The sequence below is a fragment of the Panthera tigris genome, chromosome C1 (genome assembly GCF_018350195.1).
Source record: "Panthera tigris isolate Pti1 chromosome C1, P.tigris_Pti1_mat1.1, whole genome shotgun sequence".
Classification (NCBI taxonomy): domain Eukaryota; kingdom Metazoa; phylum Chordata; class Mammalia; order Carnivora; family Felidae; genus Panthera; species Panthera tigris.
The window spans coordinates 206247414-206274059 of NC_056667.1; the positions used below are offsets into that span (position 1 = coordinate 206247414).

At 41.8% G+C, this 26646-nt stretch overlaps 1 protein-coding gene across 7 annotated transcripts in view; it reads right to left on the reverse strand.

Annotated features, from left to right (window-relative positions):
- DOCK10 (dedicator of cytokinesis 10) overlaps positions 1 to 26646 on the reverse strand; it is a 267897-nt gene that overhangs the window by 9107 nt on the left and 232144 nt on the right. For 6 of the 7 annotated variants that reach the window (XM_042995487.1, XM_015538862.2, XM_042995486.1 and 3 more), the window contains exons 40-52: positions 24647 to 24771; positions 23260 to 23372; positions 21326 to 21463; positions 20476 to 20658; positions 19835 to 19945; positions 17398 to 17613; positions 15642 to 15699; positions 15223 to 15321; positions 12055 to 12161; positions 10469 to 10591; positions 10218 to 10331; positions 3059 to 3205; positions 558 to 768 (exon numbers count right to left, since the gene is read on the reverse strand). In XM_042995487.1, the coding sequence (XP_042851421.1) occupies positions 558 to 768; positions 3059 to 3205; positions 10218 to 10331; positions 10469 to 10591; positions 12055 to 12161; positions 15223 to 15321; positions 15642 to 15699; positions 17398 to 17613; positions 19835 to 19945; positions 20476 to 20658; positions 21326 to 21463; positions 23260 to 23372; positions 24647 to 24771 (1745 nt within the window). The remainder of the gene's footprint in view (positions 1 to 557; positions 769 to 3058; positions 3206 to 10217; positions 10332 to 10468; positions 10592 to 12054; positions 12162 to 15222; positions 15322 to 15641; positions 15700 to 17397; positions 17614 to 19834; positions 19946 to 20475; positions 20659 to 21325; positions 21464 to 23259; positions 23373 to 24646; positions 24772 to 26646) is intronic. The other variant, XM_042995485.1, reaches the window with a different exon arrangement.

The window sequence follows — 26646 nt, forward strand, 5'->3', positions numbered from 1 at the left end:
CTACCAGACCGTGAACCCTGAGGGCAAGAGTCCTGTTGCATTTGTTTCAGCTCCCAGAACGGCGCCCGGCACCTAGCAGGCGCTCACGGCACGGTTGCTCAGGAAGCGAGAGGCTCCCCGGCTCCTAGAGTAGCTCTAGACAGCGCTGGAAGGGATGTGGGAGGTCATCCCCTGCGTTCAGCTGACACGTGAGGAGCCCCAGCTCCAGAATGGTTTCGAATCTTGCCCCGAGCACACAATTCTGAGAGCTGCTAACCCTCAAGTCACCGGGGGTGGGCTCAGGGAGGGACGAGAGGTTAAGTTCAGAGCTGTTCCCGGGACACCGGCACCATGACCTTTGCGGCCCTGACGTCTACAGGGAAGGGGCGGATGAGGTAACCGTAGGGGCGGTTTCTCTTCTGGTTGACTTCCCAAGGGGGGGACGCCAGCTCTCCCCGGCCGGCATTCCTAATTTCGCACACGTCGGGTGGCTGTCCGCGAGACTGCGACCACCCCCGCCCCCCACCAGGGGGCGCGCGTTGCAGCCAGCGCTCCGCCCGGCCGCGGGCGGCACTTACTGGTCAGCACGGTGCGCCTCTTGCACTGCTCCTCTACCCCGCCGTGCTTCTTGCCCGACAGCGTAAAGGGCGTCTCGAAGACGAAGCGGTTGATGTTGTGGTGCATCTCGAAATCCGTCTTCCGGTCCTCGATTTCCTTTTCCTCGAAGAATGGTGTGACATAGGTCACCTGGATGTAGGCATATTTGGGGTCCAGATCCTTGGGGTTTACCTGGGTGGACGCGTTAACGGGGGAAGAGAGTGGTGAGCCGCAGGTGCTCCGGGAAGCGAGCAGGGCGCTCGGCGTTCCCCCCGCTGGCACCCTGCCGGCCTGTCCCCGTGGGGAAGAACAGGCAGTCGGATCCTTTCAGAGGCTGGGTGGCCCTGGAACCACAGAAAGAGTAACTGGCCGGACTGCGGTCAAGCAGCCAGATGGTGGCAGAGGTAGGACCGGAGCCAAACTTTCCGGTAGTGACGTTCTTCCAAACATACGCACCTGGCTAAGGCGTTTCACTTATAATCCTTTCTTTTCTTTTTAAGTGTTTATTTTTGAGAGAGAGAGGGCAGAGAGAGAGAGAGAGAGGCAGAGAGGGAGACACAGAATCCCAGGCAGGCTCCAGGCTCTGAGCTGTCAGCACAGAGCCCGACACGGGGCTCGAACTCACAGACCACAAGATCATGACCAGAGCCGAAGTCGGATGCTTAACCGTCTGAGCCACCTAGGTGCCCCTCTTTTCTTTCTCTCCTGTAGTGAATGTCCTCACTTTTGTCTAGAACACAAGCTTTTTTTTCCTTTTTCTTTTTATGTATTTTTGAGAGAGAGAGAGAGAGAGAGAGAGAGCAGCAGAGGAGGGGCAGAGATAGGGGACAGAGGACCTGAAGCCGGCTCTGCGCTGACAACAGTGAGCCTGCAGTGGGGCTCAAACTCACGAACCATGAGATTATGACCTTAGACTAAGTCGGACGCTCAACCCACTGAGGCACCCAGGTGTCCGGAGAAAACAAGCTTCTTAAGAGTAGAAATATATCTCCTTGTCCTTCTATGATTCAGCCATGTACCTAGACCTGGGCTCAGGCTTGTGAGGTAGAAGGGGGTTCTTTGTTGGCTGAGTGGATTAACTGGTTAGCCTGTCTCATGATTGCAAATATATTTATTTTCAGTTTCTCTAATACCTTCTCTTATCTGCAATAAGTCATCCTATATAATTTCTTTACTAATTCTGCTTTGGTGAATAAGCTTCAGAAATAGCAAGCAGGCTAGGGGTCCCAAGAAGAGCCAGGGAATTTTCAAGGTTGGAAGAGATGATTCTCAGCCTCTTTTCTAAAGATTTCTGGAAGAATTTTTAAACTTCTTCCAGCTTTCTCCATCTGTTTACGTACTCACTGCCTATCTGATTCCAGAAATTTGAGGAAGCTCATGAACTTATTTATGATGTTCCTAAAATTATACTGTAAGATGAGTATAACTGTATCTACTTTACAGATTAAAAAAAAAATTCAGAGTGGTTATCTAGTTTCTCCAAGATGGATCACCAGCTGATAGAAGGTGCCATGATGGAATGAAGACTGCAGATGCCTGCCACTAAATTGGGCATTTTTCTCATCTCACTAGGAACCCTATGTTTCCTATTTAGGAGTGCCACCATGAGGGTGATTCGAGTTCTTTCCATCTTTAAGGGGAAGGGGATCTTACCTTTCAAGCTAAGGGAGAGAGTGGCGGGCACATCGTGACAATTTCTGCCCAGACCCAGGAATCTCATGCCCCGATCCCTCCAAATACCAGCTGAGTAAAAGAGGAGGGGAGAAAACAGACCTTTTCTTTGGTGGCCCAACAGTGGCCTCCCCACATGGGCACCAACCTGCTTTTTGAGATGCATTGCTCTGCTATACTTTTCTGTCCAACCTGTGTTGCAGACACCTGCCATTGTGTCCCCTTCTCATTCCTCCCTGGCATCGCCTGTGCCGGGCTTCTCAGAATGCCCTCTGCTTCCGGCAAACGGCTTCTCACTCTGCGATCCCCAGATCAGACATCCTTCCTCTGTGAAGCATTGCCCAGCCAAGAATGAGCTGCTCAGGGAACCCTGAACTTTCTCCCTGTGACTTAGACCTGTCTCCCGAGGAACTCCCTGGGCTCTATTTAATTAACCGTTTGCATGTAGCCGCCTCTTCTTAACCCCATGTGCACCGTGAGCTCTGGAAAGAACAGTGGGCCCCATCACTTTAACCCTTAGGTTGCTATTCAAATGCAAGTAATCTATGGCAGAAGTAGAGAATTTGGTAACTTGTTTCTAAGGTTACCTAAAAGTTACTCAAATAAACACACATAACATTTTTGACCAAAAAAAAAAAAAAAAAAAAAATCGCCAACCATCGAATAAAGAAACAGCCAAAACCTCCCGTGTGGTTGAGGCAGGTTACTTTGCAGTCAGGCAGAAAATGAAAACCTTAACAGATACAGCTAAAAAAACTTAAAAAAAAGGAGTCAGTTATTCACATGTGCATGGATGCTGATTTTCCTTTACCTTGTTGGAATCCTGGATTATCTTCACATTGTCTGCACCAAATTTATCCGCATAGAGCTTGAGCAGTCTTTGAGAAATCTCCGAGAGGCCCGTCAGCTTAGGCTCTTTGTAAATATACTCCTTACCTTCCTCCTCTTCAAAAAAGCCCTATGGGAAACGCACAACGAAACACCAGTTTTATTAGGGCGCTCCAATTGCAAATCACAAACAAACAAAAGCTATTCACTTAAATAATATATCCAGTCTTCGGTTGTTATCCAAGCCATGGATCAGCACCCTATGAAATTGAAAGAAAAAGTAACGTAAAGAAAACAAAATATCATGTTAGAATCAGCCAATAATGAAACACTCCCCACCAGGCCAAAGACCCTCCTGAGATAACCTTACACCTGGTCTGTTTGCAGAAATCCGTGGTTACACCTGCTTGCACGTATTTTGGGAGAAGAATGCCCTCATGTGGCAGCCTGGGGTAGAACACAGAGTCTGGAGTAATTTTTGGCCTTTTTCATAAGGCCTTCTTCACGTCTTTGGCACGAGCAGAGGAAACTCTGTATGTCATGTAAACGTACCTAGAGGTACGAGTCGATATGCACCCCACATCATGTCAGATGCAAAGCCACAAGTCTCTGGATCGTTGTCCTAACAGGAATGACATATGGTAGGTATGTTCCCAAGTGCTGCTATTTTAAAAAGAACTGTGATATGTCTTCAGATGCCCGATGCAAGCATATGCAATTTCATTATTCCATTTACTTTGCTAATAGGTCTTTTACAATCCTGCAAAGCTAAAATAGGGGATTGAAAACAGTAACCATGCCATCATGTTTATGCCATAGGAGCAAGTAGGTTTCAGCCTCTGTTAATTTTATTTGTCTGGTTTGAAACGGGTGGGGGAAGGTAAGATTCTATCATCTGAGGATAACCAAGTGAGGCAATCTTCACATCTCCTTCTCTTTGAAGAGACACAGCATCATCTTTCCTGTGGAATGCATGTGGCCTCAGAATACTGGATTAAGTGGGGAGTTAAGAACCTAGGCTCTCACGGTTTCTTCTGACTGCAGAGTTTACCTCATGAAAATGGCTTTTGAGGGCCAGGTGAAGATCCGGAGGTCAGAAAGAATCTTAGCTGTACTTTTTCTGCTTTTCTCATTTCTGACTAAAAAAAGAAATATTCATGGTATGTAAAACACACACGCAGCAAGCATTCTAATGCTGTACTTTTGGCTAACGTGAGGTGATTGATCTAAGAGTAAGGATTAAAATGCACAACCATATGGTGCTTTATGCTTGCAAAGCACTTTTGCCAGGTTAAGTCTGACCATGTAAACAGGATCCTTCGTTTTGTAAATGGGCTGTAACTGAAGACGATGAACTCGTTCATCAGCAGAGTTCTTGGCAAGCAGGTAATTGCCTGTTTCCTTGTGCGTTTCCAGAACTGACTTTGGGCTCTTCAAAGGCAGAGAAGTGTCTTGTCCAACAGTACATGTTCAGTGTTCAACACAGAGCCCGGTCTTTAGGGGAATTTCACTCTACCTTCGTTGAATGAATAAGCAGATGAATGAAATAGTTCTTAGAGGGCATACATCTTCAACATGTGTATTTGCACTGGGTATAACTGGAAAAGATTCCACAGATTCTAATAAAGATGTTTTTATTGAACAATTTTTTTTTAAAGAATGGTCAAGACGAAACACAGCTGAATATAGGAGTCCCCTGACCCCAAACTGCTAAAAAAAAGTGTCTTAGAGTATTGAAAGCACAAAACGCGCTTCACCGTCATTCCTCAAGAGTTGGTAAGGGTAGTGAGGTCTGGCCCGGTTCCCACATGGCTTCCAGCCTGCCATGGTTTTTCTGTCTCTGTCTTTGTGAAGATTTGTCTGGTTCAAGGTCAGAAGTTAGTGGCTAAAATCGACAGACTGACACATCAGAGAAACAGGACTTCTGAGGCCATCAACCAGAACCCCCACAGGGCAATCGCTACAGCCACATTTGCAACTTCCTTTTCAATAAGAAAAATGTCTCCAAGTTTCAGGAAAAGATTTTCTCACCACGCTGTGAAAACTAGCACAAAGAGACATTTTCACTGTGAATTTTTCTCCACTGACAAATTTCTGAGTCCAGGGTTAGCAGCAAGGGAGAGGTGGGAAGCAGGATTTTATTGTCATTACTCTGACGGTTGGCTCTGGTCTCAGTCATGACCTGTGACTTCCTTTCATCCCTGCTCCTTGATCTGCATGATGGAAATAGTACAGACTCAGAAGTCTAGTGGGAGACCCCAACACAGTGCCTGGTACACAATAGGCCCTTGGTGTGTGTTAGTGCTGATGAGGAGGACAGCAATAACAAAGAAAAACATTCCGTGTCAGCAGAGCAATCTGAGCTCTGACTAGCATGCAGGGAAAACAGCTTAACTGAGTGTGGAGTGCTTAAAAATACACATCTCCAGCTGCTCTGCATGGCAACTACAGTTTTCCTTATTATTATGAAAGGTCTATTGACGCTGATTTCAATATCTTGGTAAGTGACCGATCAGAAAGAAATTGTGATTATTTACTCATTTGGCCTGAAAATAGACACCTGTTGGGACTATTTTCTGTAAGAAGTAGAAAGAAGCTGGAGTGGAAGAATTAAAAATTTCATCTGCCGTCTTCTGGGGATCACGCAAGGGCTTCTGGAGCCAGCTCAATGGCAGTTCTGAAAATAGGGGGAACGTGTGCTTACCTTTTACCCAGAGAAACTATCAAAGCATAGCCCACTGAGCCATAGGACACTGTCTGAGGGAAGTTTTCAATTTCTAGCTCTCTGAAATAAATGATTCATCAGTAGGGACACAGGTGATGACAACCCAGGGGTCGTCTGTCTTTTGCTTCCGCCCCAAGGTTACGAGTAAACTGCCTTTCGTGGCAATGGGAAATGTGATCTCTGCATTTCCCTTGCTGGTTTGACTTGCTAAATGTCACGGTACAATTCGATACATATTCTGAGCAGTCGTTGTGAGGAAACAGCACATATTCCAGTTAAACAAGGACTCTGAATCAGCGCAGTTAACAACCATGAGTTACGAAGCGTGCAGGCAATAGATGATGATAAAAATATACTTCAGTGGAACTGGTAACTAAAATTGACTCCTTATTAGATGTTTCTGAAGATTCTTCAGAATCCACAAAGCCCCTGCATCATTACGAGGAATGTCAAATATAAGCGTCCCTGCTATTCTACTTAAGTGTTTTGAAGTTCACAAGCAAAGGAATGCATTCAAAGAGGAACCTCGTGTATAAATGTGGGTCAGAAAGTATTAAAAGGCTAGATGCTAAGCTAAGCTACAAGAATGCAGACATTTTCATAGAAACGCAAACCTCTCTCTCGATATATATTTTAAATACATATGTGTTAAAGATAGATCTCTATATATTTTAAACACAAATTATAAGTATTAAAAATATATTCTACATCAATGACTTTCATATACATGGGGAGCCAGAAGGGTGTAGCACACGACCAGAAGGTGGTTTTTCAAACTACACATCCGCCTTCTCTCCTCCTCTTAATCTCTTTTCTGTCAAGTTTCTGAGACACATCTACACCCATGCAGGCAAGATGGGGAACCATGAAATCTGTATCTTTTGGCCAACGGAAGAAACAGTCCCCAAGCCTTTCATTTGTACATTCCAAGAGCATCTGGCTGATATTCTAAGTTATGCAATGGGTATTCCACTTGCTTGCTTTCACGCTAAATGTCAGGGCCTAAGTATTTCATTGATTACAGGTGGTGTTTGATCACTACTGCTGTTTCATCAGTCTGGAAATGAATACATCAGGGACACTCTGGAGGGTGCTTTATATAGGCCGCTCTGAGTAAAATTTCCACAGTCAATGACGTCAGGTGTTGCATTTGAAAATCCATGTTATGCAAGACTTGCGTTCTTAAGGCCCCCGCCATGAAAAAAAGGAGTTTCCAACTTGTTTTCTATTATCTGCCTCCTTGCAGACATAATAACTACACTAGCCAATACCATGTGATGAAAGCACTACCCACACGGGACGCTAAAATATTTACCGGAAGGCCTTAGGGAGGCAAAGAGCCTATAGCGTATTATATTCCCATAATCTTCGTAACATGATTGCAAGACATGCCAATTTGGATATTAAAAGATGAATTTTACAGGGACCTAAAGTGCCATCATGAAAAAGAAATTATTTCTGACTACGGGGATTATGCTAATCAAGTAGTTAAGAGTTTATCGTAGATCTTTAGAACTTTCATTCTGCGCACGTTCAGGGAAATGTTCAAATCGAGTTAGTAGCTCTTCATCATCAAGTGTGAAGTGATGTGCACTGTCCGCGCCTGTTCAAGACCTGTTCACACTCTCCACTTGGGGTCCTGGGACAGCTTTTTGAATTTCATCTGAACAGTGATGAACCAGGCTCTACATTGCCGTGTATCAAGACGACCTCCATTAGGTTTTGTTCAAAGGGGGCTGGGGTTTGGGCTTAGAAAGTACCACGCTTAGGCATGTACCCAGGTCTGCAGATTTTCCAAAACACGTTTAAGCTTAGGTTGGAACTTTTAATGCAAGACACTTGAGAATACTGGCAGCGTTAAAAGAGAAAAAAACCAAGTGCACAGTCAGCACACGTTATTGAGGAATCTGCAAAAAGAACAGTTAGGTCATTTGAAAGTAGCTCTTTCCAGACCTTCCCCACTGCCCCCCTCAGTCTATTTAGTACAAGGGTTTTCAAGTATTCTTTTAGTAGGTGAGTTAAGGACCCATGGCCCCAATTTTATAAACGAAGGTAGAAAATACTGGTAGGGACACGGGGAGGGCTTAAAGAATTACAAAAAGGTATGTACCGGTCAGACATGTGTGGATAAGGAAAGAATTTGTCTTTCCAGCTTAATCGACAATAATTATGTTGAATCATTTTTGTAGGTACAAAATGATTGAATATAGGCACATTCACTTGGTTCACAGAATGAGAAAATTCTTCTGTGTTCCAGAGCTCTAGGTGCCGACATGATATTTCTGCCTCTGCTGCCTTTCCAAAATTTTTCTTTTCTTTCTTTCCTTCTCTTTCTTTTTTTCTTTCTTTCTTTCTTTCTTTCTTTCTTTCTTTCTTTCTTTCATCATTTTATTTTTTATTTTATTTTTATTTTTTTAAATATGAAATTGATGGTCAAATTGGTTTCCATACACTTCACATCTCAAGAGACCTACTCTGCCCTACTGGGTAAAGATTTAGCCCACTGGTCATCTTTTGTGTTGGGTATCGAGACCATCACCTCTGCTCAGAGTTCCCCACCAAAGACAGCCCTATTTCTCTACGACACTCGTATGGAAAGGAGGAGGGTCCGATCAGGAGACTGGCAGGGTGCCCATCAATGACCACTGCTCCAACCTCTAAGACTCTGACCACCATGCCCTTTATAATCAGCTGTGAGTCACAGTGGTCCGAAATGAGCAGACAATCTCCAATACTAAGCTTACTCTACACGCCCTGCAAACGCGTGGTGCTCATATTTATCTGAACGTGCGCTGGAGTCTATGCGTGTTTACGTAGGTTTTTAAACTACATCTCCCTTTGTGCGGAATGATAATACACACATAAAATAAATGATACATTTTTGTAATTCAGATAACTGGAATAAACACAATTTAGTTCGGGAAATGCCGGATGACTCCAGAATGAATGGAAGCAGGATTATCCCAGCGTCGTCCCCAATGTTGATTTGCACACAAAAAAGTTACGGTTCAGTAAAACCATATGGAGGGAAGTGTGAGGATTATTAGGGCATGCAAATGGAGAGAGAGAGAGAGAACTTACCACAGCCTGGAACCATCAAGACCAAAGGAAGAAAAGAATAAACATCTGCATTAAAATCTGGTAGGAAAGCAGCATGTTTTATTTCTACCTGGTCAGTACGCCTAGATTAGATATGGGCTGGAGAAACCATCAGGTGGGCAATCTTGTTTTCACGACCGGACTCTTAATGGCAGTTTATTACTTGTTCATTGGAAAGACGGCCCGAAGGATTGTAGATGCGAATCTTGGTTAGCTGAGTGCACACCGTGTGTGCCACTTCTCTCCTGCTCATTTGGTCTGTGGCCACTCCCTAGAAACCCTGTTTTTCTCCTGAAATCCCTCCATGCCCACATTCCCTTCTCGATGGGGCGTCCTGCCATTTTCTTTTTGCTAATGTTTCCCTGAGGTCAAAAATTGTTTCTTTTCTCCATGATATTCAAGATACCCTTCCCTTATCTTTCTCCTTCTCTTCTGCGGATTCCTACGCTTTCTCCCTGCCAATGTACGTGTCACTTCAAATAGTTCTGTTTCTCTCTCATGTCCACGTTTAGTCTCTATCCGTGGGCCATTGCCACCTGCTTTGTCCATCTCCATACTCCTGATGCTGTTGTGCCTCAGGAGGAAAATCTGAGTTGGATTAACCTGTTCATGGAAAGTGGCTAAGGGGTGATATTTTTCTTTCCAGGTAGAGAGAAGCTTATCTTTCTTAATTAAGAAGTTAGCTTTAAGCTGCCGTTGGTGATTAGAGGAAAATAAATTTTTTTTTCTCAAAAGAAATTAAAATTTGGTAGGAAAGCAGCATATTTTATTTCTACCTGGTCAGTATGCCTAGATTAGATATGGGCTGGAGAAACCATCAGGTGGGCAAAATCCATTTTTCAACGGGAAATGATCTAGAATGATCAGGCTGGATCTGACTTCTTCAGCTGCAGCCTTAAAAGATTCCGAGGAGAAAACGAAGTTATAGGCAACCCTGAGGGGAGGGAAGAAAAGGAAATGAGAGGGCAGGAGTCATCGCAACTGTGAAAATGAAAAAAACGGAATGTTCGGGGTGCCTGGGTGGCTCAGCTCAGGATGCTGAAAAATAAGTGTCCTCTTTCTCTAAAAAGTTAGAAATCATTGGTTTCAACTCGATCTGTACTAAGGCCCATGGATTTCTCTATTTGTCTCCCAGTTCAGTACATTCTTGTAGACAAACATAGGACTGGTGTATCCAGAAAAATCCTCATATATACGTAGACACACCCACATCCTCTTGATCCCCTGGCACATGGAGTCAGCCGTCTCATCGAGAATGAAAGATAAAGTTTAGTTGTTTAACAGAATTTCCAGGCTACGGAACTTCTGGTAAACTTACCTGCCCGTAAAAGGCTACACGATAGTAGCGACCGAACAGCCTCTTCTCTGAGTTCACCACCTCTGCAACTTTTAGGTACGACCGATGAATGTCATAGTAGAGATCTGATAATTTCTGAAACCATAAATCAAAGGGTTTCGTGACGATGATGCTGACATAAAAAATAGGCAGTTTCCACGTTTGAAAACTGTAAGTAAATCACCAATTTAGAGCAGGATATTTTAACCAGCGTCTGGCTTTAGAAAACGTACCTTGAAGTCTCTCTGCTTCTCAAAGACAGCGATGATGGGTTTGTTGACGTCAGCGATGAGTTCATATCGCTCAGACTTCCAGAGAAACTCCGCGCACAGGTAGAGCTGGTCCACCAGGATTTTCTGCAATTCCCCAAATCGAAAGGAGATTCAACACGATGAACATTGTGGTTCCTCCCTGAACCTGGTTTTCAAAACTGTTACAGTGTCAATTTTCCTCATAGTGGGGTTACTCTGTTTCCTATCTTTGTTATTGGCATCTACGTCCACCCTGGACGGGATGGTGGTGTCTTGGATCTTTCTTTTTCCATCACTGACTTAGTCTTGCAAGCTTGCTAATTTGAATCTATGAAATGCCTTCAGGTCTGTCTCATTCTTTCCATTCCACGGTCACTGCCTTGGATCAAAACCCTGTTCATTTCCCCCCAACGCCCATAGTGGTCTGCTAGTAATGTATTTTGCACTCCAGTCCGTCCTATGTGTTGTTCTCCAGGCAGCTTTCTAAAACGAACATCTGATCATGAGCTCTCCACTGCCCTGAGCCTTTATAGAAACTCTAGGGTCTTTGAATGGTTGTCCAAACTCTATCTCCATCCCAACCACTGTCACGTAAGAAGTTATTTTCCTTTAGTTGCGTATATTTATACTTGATGGGTCTTAGACTGAAAAACGTTCGCCTTTCTCAAGATTCTACACTTTTTGAAAGCCAGAATTGTGGGTTATTTAGCTCTTCTCCCCACCTTAACTCAATACCTCACATATACTAGTGGTCTAATAAATGTTCAGCTGAATCAAATTATATACTCCCTAAAGGAAGTCAATTATTTGTTGGAATCTTTTCAACAGTGTCTTCGCAGAAAAGACTCTGAAGCATTATTTGAAATAGTTAATCTAAATATGTAGTTGCATTTATTGCTTATTTGCAAGGTATATATACTAAATTAATATAAAACCATCTATAAAATTAAATTGAACTCTGCCCCCAAACTTGCTTTCTGTATCCTTTTTTTTTCAATTGATGTAACATTAAGATAGAAACAATTAGCTTATGAAATATTTTATTTACTTGATGAAGAAGCTCTATTTTCTTCATCAGAATTATTGCAATGTAATTATCAGTAGAAAGCTCCCTTTAATTAATGAAAAATAACCATGGTTTGCAAATCAGAAGGTTTTCTGCAGAAACTAGTGAGCCTTTCTGTACAAGTGTATTTACAAATACACTTTCTAATGCATTAAAAAAAAAGTTGTGACCAGCTCACAAAATTTGCAGTATCCCTTACTGTATTTACCAAAGGACTAGAGATTTTATATCTTACAGAAGAGCTGATAGAACATATTTGGGTCCATTTTAGAGAAGTAAAGTTTAGTTTTAAGTAGTCATCAAAAATTATGCTTTATCAGTGGAATCTGATATTTATTATTCTCAGCTGAACTGTAGCCTGCCTTTTATTTTGCCTAAGTCATATTCTAGAGTAACTTTATTTGATTTCTGAATAAGATTTTCTCCTCCATATTTAGCTTAATGTAACAATTCAACGCATCTGTTTTCTCAGTTACTGTGCACTAGACTATATTGATCCAACCTCATTGTATGGTGTGTCTTCCATTCCCGAATCTTCTTTCATTGCTCCTTCTTCTTTAATATTTGGTGTAATGCTCAGAAAAGCTGGCCAGCCCATAGAAAACATGCCTTGAGAGGACCAAGCAAAATGAGACATTATTATTTGAGCCACATCCTGTTTGGGATAGAGCATGCCTTTCTTCATGGTAGCATAATAAAACTCACTCCGTCAACAAGATGGGTAGACTATGACTGTTGATAAATATTCTCTCCAAGGCAACCAATGATCCTGTTTTCTAATTTTGTATCATTTTTCAGGTGACATATTTTCTTTTAGAAGCTGGCATGGACAAAATACAGAATTTGTAGATAGACACAGTTCCAACATTCTAGTTTAGCCAACCTCGTGGAGGCTGTTTCTCCCATTTGTCAAACTGAAGACGTTAGTTATCTATCTCAAAAGATGGTTGAAGGGACGCAAACATTAATACTGAGCAAACAGCTGGTATGGTCAGTGCATTATGAAAACAATGCTCATTACTTGCTGATTTTCACTCCTTTGCATTATCTAGAAACTTCCTTAAATTTTCTTAGCACCGTGGCTACCAAGATCAAAACAAATATATCTGGCTCTACAGATAATATATAAAAACAGTTGATAATGGGCCATGTCCCCAGAGGAGGGATTGGAACTGAATTCGAGTAGTCAGGGACACAGCTTACACTGTCAGACCAGTCCTTGAACTTTGGCCCCATCACAAACTCACCATGCTCTCTCTCTAGGGCAGCCTGTATCACTTCTCTTGGTTTTCTCACTCGAAAACAGGAGGCAGTAATAATAGTACTTTCATTACTGAGCCCAGTGCGGGCCTTACCTGGAACAGGTGCTTTTAGAATTCTAGCTGATACTTTTGTGACATGTTTCCATTTTTAATAATCAGCTCATTGGCTGTGTAACTAAATTATCACTCCAAAATGTGCTAAAACTTATAATTAGGATGATTACTGCAATCTAATTCTTGCATTAGAAATTCTACTTCCCTACTTTTAAAAATGAGAATATTCCTTCTGTAATTAAACATATATTAAAATATTTGACAACTGAGGAGCAGGGACATATATATCCCCGACAGAGCAGAGAAAGTCACGATACATCTCTTGCAGGATGATGATCCTTGTAATAGCTGTACTTTCTGGAGTTGCTCATATTTGCCCGTATTCTGGTTATTTGCACATTGTAGTGAAGGGATACTCTATCCCTGTGACTTGGAAACATCATAATGTAAAAGTAGATTGAGGACTTCAGATATATGCCAATGGATATGAATATATGCTAGTGCATCATAAAAAATCACCTTCCTTAGAGTTTACTAAACAAATACATTCTTTTCCCAGTGGATATGTTATAGTCCAGTACTACCTCCGGGCTAAAAGTCGGTATTTAAAATTTTTTCATATTAAAGTCTCACGCAAAATTTTGGGATATAAGTTTCCACAATTTGTCAAACGGACACCTAGTTTTATCAGGTGTCTTCAGTTTTGTTTTTTGTTAGAATTTGAAATAGTCTTTACGGAGCTGTATTACGATATAAAATAGATACGATACATATATGTCTGATTCCGATATAAAATAGGCGGGGGTGAAGGGGTATGTTAGACAAAATAGTGATAATTTTGATGACTTGTATATAAAAATGAAGCTGAATAGTTAGTGTGGAGCCAGGCAGGAAGATCCCTGAATTTTAGCGTGGACACAAGCCACGATGCCAGGTGTGACCTCCTCCTCGAACAAGCGACCTCACTATCTCACGGTTCACTTTGTTAACTTGGCTCATATGTTCTTTTTGCAAAATCCAGTGAGATTCTTTAGAAAATATATGCATTTTTAGAACAAGGGATTATGTTAATTAATTAAATAAGGGATTCATTAAATATGTATATGTAACTGAAGTCCAAGTTATCTTTCGTTTAATTATTTTGATCTTCAGATCTAAGGATTTGTTTGTGTTTTTCATACACTGAGTTTTCCACTGAATTTTGAAAGTTAAGATAGTGTTATGAGGTAGATTGCAGGTCATATCCTTTGGGTTTGAACAAGCTTTCTCAATAGAAAACAGATTAAATATATTAACTATATTGCCCCATTTTTTGCAAAGAGTAATTCTTTAGTGATTGTTACAAAATCTTTCATCAAACATTAAAGAGGAAATATTTTTAATTAAAGGAAATCAGTGCTATAAATTATTATATGTTGTAAATTGTCAGAACCAGTTAACATTTTAAAAAAAATTTTTTTAATGCTTATTTGTTTTTGAGACAGAGACAGAGCATGAACGGGGGAGGGTCAGAGAGAGGGAGACACAGGATCTGAAGCAGGCTCCAGGCTCTGAGCCATCAGCCCAGAGCCCGACGCGGGGCTCGAACTCATGGATCGTGAGATCATGACCTGAGCTGAAGTCGGACGCTCAACCGACTGAGCCAACCAGGCGCCGCAACATTTTAAAAAAACAAAATGGAGGGACGCCTGGGTGGCTCAGTCGGTTAAGCACTGACTTCAGCTCAGGTCATAATCTCACGGTTCGTGAGTTCAAGCCTCGAGTCAGGCTCTGTGCAGACAGGTCAGAGCCTGGAGCCTGCATCGGATCCTGTGTCTCCCTCTCTCTCTGCCCCTCCTCTGCTTGCTGTCTCTGTCTCTGTCTCTCTCTCTCAAAAATAAAATACACATTAAAAAATTTTGTATAAAAATGAAATGGAACATGTTGATTATGTAGTCCCGCATATATATTTTTGGCATTCCTTATTTTCAACAAGTAGGTTTTTTTTTTACATTTCAAGATTAAAATGGATTTCTCTTGCAATTTTAAACAATTTTAGAATAAAATCCCAAGGGCAGACTAGTATGCAAATTGGAAGCAAATATGGCCATAACTCATAATCCTAAATATTGGATAAGATGCAGTTCTATTTGCTGAGAACTTTTTGGTTCTGAACTTCATAAATTTGGATGGATTTCTGAATGGTAGGAGCCTCAGACTCTGACAGTGTGAGTTATGAAGGTCTGGGATAGCTTTTGCTTCTAAGAATATACATTTAAGAATTTCATCGAAGTAAACTTGAAGCGGCAACTTGATTTGCTCTGCTCTGTTCCCTGGGGGTAAAGGAGCTTATGCGGGAGAGTTAGAGCACTCACTTCCTCCGCTGGGAGCTGTTAGTAATGGGTAGTTATCACAGGGATGGGTATCCTCCGGGAGCAGGGGTGGTGTGCAAATCTTTTCCATTTTCCAGTAACCTATGGTAGTGCAAGATGAGGTTAAGACATGGCTACAGGTTGGTGTTAATACAAGCTTATGAGACTATAAATCAGTAAACGATAAAACATTCTCATTTTGAACTAAGAAGCTGACCAGTTAGCCTTTTTGTAGACAGATTAAACATGATAGTGACATGAAAGCTAAAATTGGTAAGTACGGCCTAATTAAAAATATCTGTGACCATTAATGTTACTTAATGAAACATAACTGAGATTAATACTAAAATCAAGAAGTTAATTTTAATTTAGGCTTCAGCATGTCACTTCTGGACTTTTCTCCCTGCACACGGTCGTCTTACCTTTTCTTTTCAGGTATTCCGCAATGAGGGCAGCTATATGGATGTAACACATAGCGGCCTGTAAGAAAAAAGAACGGTTTTAGAGGAAGGCACAGCACAGAGCTGACTAATCAGCACTAACCTTCCTAGATGAGTCAGTATTCCATGTAAGAATACATGGAGGAATCCTTTTAATGACGGAGTTAAAAACAAGAATCAGTCTGATTTCCAAAGCGTTCACAATCAAGAATAAAATGCTTATTCAGGAAGTTTTGTTTGTGTGCTTATCTGGGTGTTATCTTCAAGTGGGTGAATGAACTGACCTCAAGAATTTTTCTGTAGAATTACCTTCCTTCCTATTTAAGCCTAATGTAGATATTTTATTTTATTATTATTATTTTTTAATAAATTAATTTATTTTGAGAGAGACAAAGACAGTATGAATGGGGGAGGGGCAGAGAGAGAGGGAGAGAGAGAATCCCAAGCCGACTCCGTGTTGTCAGCCCAGAGCCCAACTCAGGACATGAACTCAAGAAACCGTGAGATCATGACCTGAGCCTAAACCAAGAGTTGAATGCTTAGCCGACTGAGCCATCCAGGCGCCCCTGATGTATATATTTTAAAATCCAATTCTCTTTCCTTGTTAAAACTATACGCTACGGTATCGGGATCTAAACTGAAAATAAAATTAAGCTATCTTCTTACCTTTTCTGTTTCCAATAATGGCCCCCTTGGAATTTCTACTGCCTTTAAGATGGTCACCTCACAAGGTGGTGCGTGATTAAATAGCGTGGCCTAATGTAATGTGTGCTCCCGCCAACCAGAATATATGGTGACATCTTAACGTTCTCTAGTATCTCCCGAAAAGCCTTGAGCATTGCTGAACAGGTACTAGAACTTGGCCTGTTGAGGGTCCAAATGACTTCAGCTTTTCGCTTGAAGTTTTATGGAGGGATTTCCCCATTTTCTGGGCAATCCAAGGAACTGGAGTTTCTCATTCTTGTCCCATCAAACTGCCTCCAACTGCAGCTTCTGATTGGCTCTCTTTCTATCCCAGGATCCTTCACACGCGTTTAGAAGAACGTCAGGTTTAACTTCAGGTTTTAAGACCATCCCGGACAATTTAGTCTCTTCCCCAAAGGGGCATATTTCTGAGAATAAGGCAAAACTTTTCCATTTGGTGTCTAGAAACCACTTGGGTGCTGTGAACTGCTACATAAAAAGCCACCCAGTGTTTAAACGGACATTGAAAAGTTAGCTATTGATTTATAATCTTCACACAGTGCCTTCTCCTCACAGGGCTCATGAGAGTGTTAATACTTCCATCACCAGTTAAGACCAGCTGCAAATGAGGACAGATTACCCCAGCCTGAGATTACTCACTATGAAGGCAAGCTTCCCCATCCGAGTCCAATTATAGGGAAGAAGTTTTAAAACACAGAAGATTAACTTACATAACTCAGTTTCTCAATTTCCAGACACCGTTCCAACCATCCTCCCTAGTCTTAGGCTTTTAACATTTAGTTCTGCGTTGCATATCCTAATTACGCTGCATATCCCAATTACAGCTGATACCAACAACTGTGGCTTTTACTTGGTATCATTTACATGGAGTCAGGAATTCTTGAATCCTATGTGCACATTTAATGCACATAATATATAATCGGGTCATATCTAGATGAGCGGGAAAATATGGTATCCTACTGTAAATGAAAATCCAATCGTCCCGCTAAAGGAGACAATGCCAATGGAGAAGGACTGAGCCTTTGCTAATCACCTCGGATAAGTCGCCGTTTCTTGCGTGAATCTTGGCCATGCTTTCCAGCCAGGTCCTGCGCAGCTCAGGGGTGCTTGCGTAGGAGTTTGCCAGGCTGTACTGGAGATCCACCAGCATCTCGGGGTCCTTCTCATGCTCTTTCATCTGAGCTGTGGCCATCAAAACAGTCCTTATACGTTTTGTCAGATCTTTCACCTCTGCTGGGAAGTTGCTGTTCTTTGGAAAAGAGAGAGGCTGGGTCATTATCGGTTTCAAATTCCTAAGATAAGTTACTTCAAGTTATGCGATTATTTATGGCATCGTCTCACAGTTTGATGCGTTCTCTGTCTTGCTCATAAGCATGTACTTTCTTTATACGCGCATCTTATGTGTTGTGGTTGTGTATACGTTTGAACATTAGAACTGTAGTAGACTCCGTCTTATCTGCTCACCTAGCTTCTTCTAGTAATAGCATCCTGATTGTTCTTTGAGATGCTCTCCTCTCTGGCTCTGGGTCATGTGATTTGAAAGGTCTACTTCCTTCGCAGGCACCAGGGTGTGGCCCACGTTCCTGACCTGGCCAATCATATTCTTTGATCCCTCGAGCCAGTGATTGGTTTAGGGATGGGCATATGATAACAAGGTTCAGTTTGGGGACTTTAACTGACACAATTGAATGAAGTGCCTCTTCCACTTACAGGATACTTCGATATCCTCAGAATTTCTGAGAAAGCACGCTCATGGGGAGATCCTGCTTGTAAATGAAGTAAACAAAGAGGAAAATTGAACTAAGAGACAGAGAGAGGTAAAAATAGAGGCAGTAGGGAGGGGATGTGAAAACATTATTTTTTAATTTTTAAAGGTTTTTTTATTCAAATCATTTTTTCCAGTTTTGTTCAGAAGTAACAGTCCTACGTCACTATATAAATGTAAGGCATACAGCATAGCAGTTTAATTGATATGTGTTGTGAAAGGAGTGGCACAATAGGTTCAGCTAACAGCCATCTTCTCCTATAGATGCAGTATAGAGACAAGAAAGAAAAAAGAAAAAAGGAAAACAAAATTCCCCTTATGATGACAGCTCATAGGATTTTCTCTCTTAACTACCTCTTCTTTTTTTTTTTTCTTTTATGTTTATATATTTTTGAGAGAGAGACAGAGTGTGAGCAGGGGAGGGGCAGAGAGAGAGGGGGACACAGAATCCGAAGCAGGCTCCAGGCGCTGAGCTGTCAGCACAGAGCCCGACGCGGGGCTCGAACCCACAAACCATGAGATCGTGACCGGAGCCGAAGTCAGACGCTTAACCGACTGAGCCACCCAGGTGCCCCTCTGAACTACCTCCTCTATATAACATAGAGCGATGTTAGCTATAGTCCTCATGTTGTACCTGACATCCCCAGTACTTATCTATCTTATAATTAGAAGTTTATACCTTTTCACCACTCTCCTCCAATTTCCTCACCCCCACCCTGCCTCTGATACCCGTGAGTCTGATTTCTTTCTTCATGATTTTCAGTTTTTAAGGTTATACATATAAGTGAGATCATACAGTACTTGTTTATCTTTGACCTATTTCACCTAGTGTAATGCCTTCAGTGTCCATTCATGTGGTCACAACTGGTAGGACTGCCTCAGATTTTATGGCTGACTGCTATTCCACTGAATATATACACCACAACGGCTTTATCCATTCGTTCACGGGTGGACACGTAGCTTGTTTCCATGCCTTGGCTATTGTAAATAATGCTGTTATGAACATGGGGTGCACGTATCTTTTTGAATTAATGGGAAAACATTTTAATTCTGGGTTCAGCCATGCCCAGTGCCAGGCCCTGATCCCTGGACTTTTCAGTACTGTGATTAAAGGAGAAGTCTTCAGAAATTTCTAAAAGAAAGATTAAATACATTTGACCTACAATAGGATTATGAGAGAATTGCTGTATTTCTGGATATTTGTGGTTAGTATTCTTTTTTTATTTTTGGTAAAATTGTTTAATGTTTGTTTATTTTTGAGAGAGAGGGAGACAGAGCATGAGTGGGGGAGGGGCAGAGAGAGGGGGCACACAGAATCTGACGCAGGCTCCAGGCTCTGAGCTGCCAGCACAGAGCCCGACGTGGGAGTGGGGCTTGAACTCACAAACCGTGAGATCACGGCCTGATCCAAAGTGGGACGCTTAACCTTAACAATGAGCTGCCCCGGCGCCCCTTGTGGTTAGTATTCTTGTTATATCTCATTCAACCACCCGTCTTGGAAATTCCAAGCAACAGATGATAGACTGACAGTGTTAGAGCTGATCGGCAATTCAGCAAGCAAACTCAAGGTAAGCACTCAGTTTAAGTCACAATACACAAAACACAGAATTTGGATTTTTTTTTTTTTTTGATTTGGATATTTCACAAAAGAATCCAGTTTAGTTTATTCCCAAGTCTTTGAAAATGTCCATAAAGCATTTCTTACTTTCATCTGCTTGTCTCCATTAGCAAAATTGTTGGTAATTGCAAGGGAATGCTGAAACCGAGAGCCTCCAATCCCAGCATCGGCGATTAACTGGCTTACAGCCTTGATAAGCTAGAAGAGAAGAGAAAAAGAAAACTCCAAAGTTACTAACTCAGAAATAGTAATATTAAAGAAACCCACTGGATTGGATGAATGTATCATTGATTTCTCCCTGTGGGTCCAAAGAATAGCATCTTTATGCCTTAAAATTTTCAGAAGGCCACGTAATCTAGGGTGTTTCCTATAATTTAAAATATTTAAAGAAGGTTGCAGGAATCTTGGGATGCCTTAAAGGAAGACATGTCTGGATTTGGAATCTGGTGGGGTTTGGCATCCTAGAGATAGTCACGGTTTCCTGAGTTGTGTATTCTATTCGATTCTGTTCCTTGGCAGAAGAAAAGTAAAAGTGGAATTATGGGCTGTGTTGATTTCTGCCCAGCTGCCCTCTTCCTCTGAACCTGAGCGGAGTGTGTTGAGTCTCTTTAAGGAGGAATCTAGTAGAAGAGTTGGTTGCTCTTGCCCAGGGGCCTAGAGGCTTTTATCAATGCTGAAACAGAAGAGTGGTTTTAACAACAGCATTAATGGAAACTGGCAGCACTTACTTGTAAGTGGGACCGGACAATTGACTTCTGCTTGTTAAATTCAAAATTCTTCCTCATGAAAAAGTAGAGAAGGGCTGATGCTTCTGTCTGAGTTGACCGTGACCTGTGGTTACAGCATTTTAGGACTTCATAGCAGAAGGATCCACACAGGTCGGCAGGCCCTTGAAAGAACGCTGAAGGAAACTATAGAGGTAGAACGGTTGGTTAAGTGGGGGGGGGGGGGGGGGCATGCCTTCATTTTGCTGTGTTTCTGCTTGCATTTTAAAATTCCTTAGAACAAACCCACCTTTTTTTTTTAACCCAGGCAAGTGGAAGAGATATAATTGTATTTATTTAAGTCCATATTAATATTTCTCTTTTTTTCCTAGAAACAATCATTCTCTACATGGTAAGTATCCCAGGCACCAATGATGACAACCCGAAACTAGTGAATGAGAACTTTAAAGTGTTTCCTCTTCACCCAACATTGTAAAACCACAGGGATCCTCAAAAGTTGGCAGCTGTGTCTACTTTAAGGTGGAAACTTCACTTGGCATGAATGGAGATCACAGATGATGACGTGCATTTTCCCCGACTCTCTGTCACAAATACTGAGGATCCCCCCAGGAGATGGCTACATGTTAATACTATTCCCTTTCGATATCCAAGTAGACAGGTTGTCAAGACTGTTAACTGTCAAGACCAGGAATCAAATGGCTTATTAAAACCAATACAAATACTCTAATAAAACCAAACAAGCCAAAATAGAAGGAAACGGACTTTCTTTCCTCCATACTGAGAGATGTAAGGATAAACACCTGTTTATTATCATCCTTTCCTGAGCTTTCACTGGAACCAGGAGAACTCTTACCTTGCAAACAAACAGTCTCAAGGAGGCAAACACGTGCTTCAGCGCTGTGGCTGACTGGTTGACTTGGAAAAAGACCATGTAGGTGTCAAAGACCCTTTTCATCATGGAATTTTGACATTCGGATTGTTGGAGTTGTCTCTGGAAATTCCACACAGAAGTTACTTAGGATGAGTGAAAAGGCACCTGTATTCTTTCAAAAGATATTTACTGTGAGCCTACTATGTGGTAGGCACAACTCTGGGCAATGGAGATAGTGTTGAATAAGAAGATAAGGTCTATGTTCCCAATGAAACTTACACAGCAGGGATTGGAAAAAATTACTAAATAAGAAAATAGAGCAGAATGATGCGATATAATAAAAAGTAACTGGTTTGGGCAAGGATTACTTTAGGTAGGGTGGGCAGCCAAGACCCTCTAATGGATGAACTCACACGTGAGCTGAAGGAATTGGCTATGGGCAGATCTGAAGGGACTACCCAAGAAGAGAGAAGCAGCTAGTACCAGGGATATGAGTTGGGAAGAAGCTTATGAGTTCAAAGTTGAGAAAACAAAGGGCAGAGGAGCCTGAGCAGAGCATGGGGTGAGATCGGGACAGAGGCAGGAGACGGGGTCACAGAGACGCACGTCCTCGTAGGCATCGGTAGGGCCTTTAAGATGTCTGAGATTTGACTGACATTTGCACTGAGTAATAAAGATTTAAAATATGGTGTTTGTTTTTTTTCTACCACCATGCTGACACTTTTCCTGAAAGCAGGGATTTTTTGGCTTAATCATTGTGTTTGGTGTAGACGTTATTCAATGGATCCAGCCGTTCCTACTTCAACCCCGAACATCTGTAAGCTCATTAGGTTGAGCTAATATTCCAAATATCTTTATTGAGGTATAACTGGCATACAGTTTCTATAGTTTGAGTTTATTAAATTTTATATAAATGGCATCAAACTGTAACCGAGCGTAACTGAGCAGCGTTCTGTTGTATGGATATACCACCATTTTTTAAATCCATTCACCTGTTGATGTACACTTAGGTTGTTTTCATCACTTATTAAAAATAAGGCTTGTATGAACATTTGTGTACACAGGTTTTTGTGACCAAATGCTTTTATTTCTCCTGGGTAAATGCTTAGTATTGGAATGGCCGGTCGCATAACGGACACACGTTTAACTTTTTAGACTGCCGTACTGTTTTCCAGAGTGTTTGCATGCCCGCCATTGGTGGATAAGAGTCCCAGTTTTTTCATACCCTTGCCAAAATGTGGTATGGTCAGTCTTTTTAACTTAAGTCATTCTACCACTACGTAGGTATTATTTTCACCAAAGATATACAGATGACAAATAAGCACACGAAAAGACGCTCAGCATTATTAGTCTGTTGGATCTAGCCATCATTTGTCTCTCCCCCTGAGTCTGAAAAAGTGGAGTCCCACTCTCAGTCAGCTCGGTTTGCCTGAGGGTGAAGCAGGAGAAGCAAAGAAGAATATTTATTATTTGACAATAGTGAAATACATATGTATGTATATCATTTGAGCATTAGTCAACTTCTGATAAACTCTGAGTCTCAGTTGTAAAACTTTTTCCACTGACACTTAGGCCGATTTATGTAACGTTAATTGATTTCATAAAATATTAAATTTAAAAAAAATGTTTATTTATCTTTGAAGGAGAGAGAGACAGAGCGTGAGCAGGGGAGGGGACAGAGAGAGAGAGAGAGAGACACAGAATCTGAAACGGGCTCCAGGCTCTGGGCTGTCAGCACAGAGCCCGAAGCAGGGCTCAAACACATAGACCCCAGGATCATGACCTGAGCCAAAGTCAGACGCTTAACTGAATGAGCCACCCAGGTGCCCCAGTAAAATATTTTTTGTTCTTGACTTCCCATGACTTTTCCACCTCCCGTTTTATCATGTTGCAGAAGATGTTATAGTCACACTTACCTGGTGAGTCTGGGTGAAGAGTGATAGCAGGTCTAGGATAGTCAGGCACACCTCTGTAGCTATATTGGCCTCTGTGTCCACATGGTGCATGATGTCTATTTCATTGGAGTTGCCTACAAAATATGAAGTAGAACATACATAAATGTCTAAGAAAATTCTTTGTATTCCATAAAGGGCTTTCTTCTATTATAACATTTTCACTGTTTTCTGGTGTTTTGATAAATAATTTATGAAATCAAAGTGCTTTGGTTGGTTCAATTACCTTATTGGCTGAATCAAAAACTAAAGACTGTCCGTCTAAAGACAGAGACTTTAACACATCCTATAGACTAAATGTTTGTGTTGCCCCAAATTCCCGTGTTGAAGCCCTAATCCCCAGTGTGATGGTATTTGGAGATGGGATATTTGAGAGGTAATTAGCTCGTGAGGGCGGAGCCCTCATGAATGGGTTCGTGCTCTTATAAAAAGAGGCACCAGAAAGGGAGCCTTTCTCTTTGTCATGAGGACACAAGAAGAAGGTGGCCATCTGCAAACCAGGAAAAAGGCTTCTCATCAGACATCAAATCTGTTGGTACCTTGACCTTGGACCTCCCACCCTCCAGAACCATAAGAAATAAATGTTTGTTGTTTAAGCCTCCCAGACAATTCTCTTGTAGCCACTCAAACTAAGAGTGTAGGCCCTTTTCATATGTCAGCTGTAGACAAGAGTGACCCATTTGCCATTATTTCTTACTTCTTTTCCGTTGATTTAGGCATTGACAGAGTCATAGTCCTTTCATACTCAGTCTGGGGCAAGTTTTAGGCTCCTAGTCTAATAGACTAAATGTATAGTCTCAGTGGACAGTGTGCATGAGTGGCCATTAAAGGCCCTAAATACATTCATAGGTGAAGGCATCTGCCTTTGGTCACATGTCCCTAACCACTAACATGTACACAATACAGAACACTGGGCTCCATTTTTTCCTCATTCACAAGCTGGAATGTGTGCATCACCGGGTTCAATATATCACACTTAGTGCTTCTAGGACATGGACAACTTTCTCCTCGTCCCAAACAGCAGACAGTAATAGTCTGGTTGACAGAGGTCCCCATAACCCTCACAATAGCAAATCCACCTGACATCAGAGGAGCTACATGGAGCACATTATCCTGAGAGATTTGCCTGTTTCCTTTCTTATAAGGACACTTCAATTTTTAAACTCCCTCTCTGCTGATCTTTTTCCTCTGAGAAAAATTCCCTGGGCTACAGCAAGCCTGAAAAGTAACGGTCTCAGTAACACACTAACATTCCTTACGTTTCTGAAACATTCTAACGCATTTAATGTCTTCCACGCATCTAGAGAAACACCCCTAGCCGTCTCGGTCCTATTATTTCTCGTTTACTTACTGGACATGGTATTGTCTAACATCTGTAAAAGTTTGGGGTTAGAAAGTGCATTTTTGCCTCGAATTATAGGTAAAGTTTGTGAGCGGTGCTGCTTATGTCCTTCGTGAGCGGACGTGGTATGCATCCTGAAAATTACATAAGAAGATAGGTTATAGCACGAGAGAGATGAGATACAAATGTTCATTCAAAAATTCTAGACTGAGTCAAATATAAACAACTTTTACCCAGAGATGTTTTATGAAAAATATTAATTACAGGAGACATGATCAAAGGGACTTTTAAGAGTGCTTTTGGAGAGGTTTTATTTAAGCCAAAAAAGGGTTCAGAAGGATGCGCGGTACCAAAGGGTAATAGAAGAATAATAGATACTAAGCCTGAACAAGCATATTCATTATTATTTAATGAAATCATGAGATTTCATGGGAATTCCATGGTATTCCATCCTCGTAGGGGAGAGAGCTGGGGGGGGGGGGACCCTGGTGCAGCTACATTCTCAGGATGATGATAATGGTCTGCAACAGCTCTCATTCAATGTCTCCTTGGCAGTCCCACCTGGTGGAAAGAGCCAGTGTTATGTGGGAGTAAAGACACTTCCCATTCTGGACTTTCATTTCCACTATCATTTGGCCAAGGCAATAAAACATTTTTTTTTGAGTAAAGTAGGCAATAAGAGATACCCTGAAGAGTCAAGCCTATAGAGGAGGCAATGGTTTTCTCTTGGTCACCCTTTTCAAGGGGTTATTTGGTTTTGACCACATCAAATGCTCTGGATGGATCGAGGCCCAGAAGACCTAGCTTTGGTTTTCAGTAGTTAGGGGAGCCCTGGAGCTACAAGAAAAAATGGGTTCTGGCTTGTATGGCTTGGACCTTTGGGACTGATTTATTCCAGGTTTTGGGTCTATTTTGGTCTGGAGCTTCTGGAGGAAAAATCCTGGTGCCTAGGAGGGGAGGGGTAGGAATGGCCAAGACGTGTCTAGATGGTTCAGGAAGAAGCCTGCAATTTAACCCACCAAAAGTCAACAAAACTGCAGTGACCTCAGGTACCTTACTATTGTCTTTAAAGGCAGAAAGTCATTGTTGATAGTCTTCTCTCCTATTACCATTTGGAAAACACGCCTATTACATTTTCTCATTTGCTTTCACACAAGGGGCAACTTCGAGGAGTCCCTATGGACTAAGAGGCAAAACTTACTCCACGGTTTTTTGGTTATATACTACTTTCTTATTTCTGAAATTCTTTCTAAAATATAGCCATTTTCATATTACATATTATTATGGTAACTTTGGGAAGAATAAATCAAACTGGAGAAAATTTTAGCAAAGAATTCTTATTTATGAGACTCAGGGGAGATTTAAAGTAGGATTTCAGGGCAAAATCCTCCCACAGGGTAGGTTCATAAAGGATGACTCCAGGCCCTATGTGCTAGTCAAACCGGTATAATGACTAGGAAATCGAACACGAGCTTATGGAGCCATCCATGTTTCCTCACTGCTTGTGACCCTTTCAAAAACAATTTTAGGGGCACCTGGTGGCTCAGTCAGTTAAGCGTCTGACTTCGGCTCACGTCACGATCTTGCGGTTTGTGGGTACAAGCCCCGTGTCGGGCTCTGTGCTGAAATCTCAGAGCCTGGAGCCGGCTTTGGATTCTGTGTCTCCCCCTCTCTCTGCACCTCCCCCACTTGCACTCTGTCTCTCTCGTTCTCAAAAATAAATAAACATGAAAAAAATAAATAGATAAAAAAACAATTTTAGCTCTGAGGACACTGCTAATGTATTACAATGGCTGAAAGGTATGGGGAGATACGACCTCACATTTGATATGTCACTAGGAGGTTAGCAAACATTAAATGAGTCGTTTATTGGAATGATGTCTTTTCGGGCTCAGTTAAATTAGGGTACTATTAACCTCCATCCACTGCATGGCATTGTGCCCCAAGGGCACATAAATAAGTCATAATCCTTGACTCTTAGGTTTTCACAAGCTAGCGGAGCAGATAGA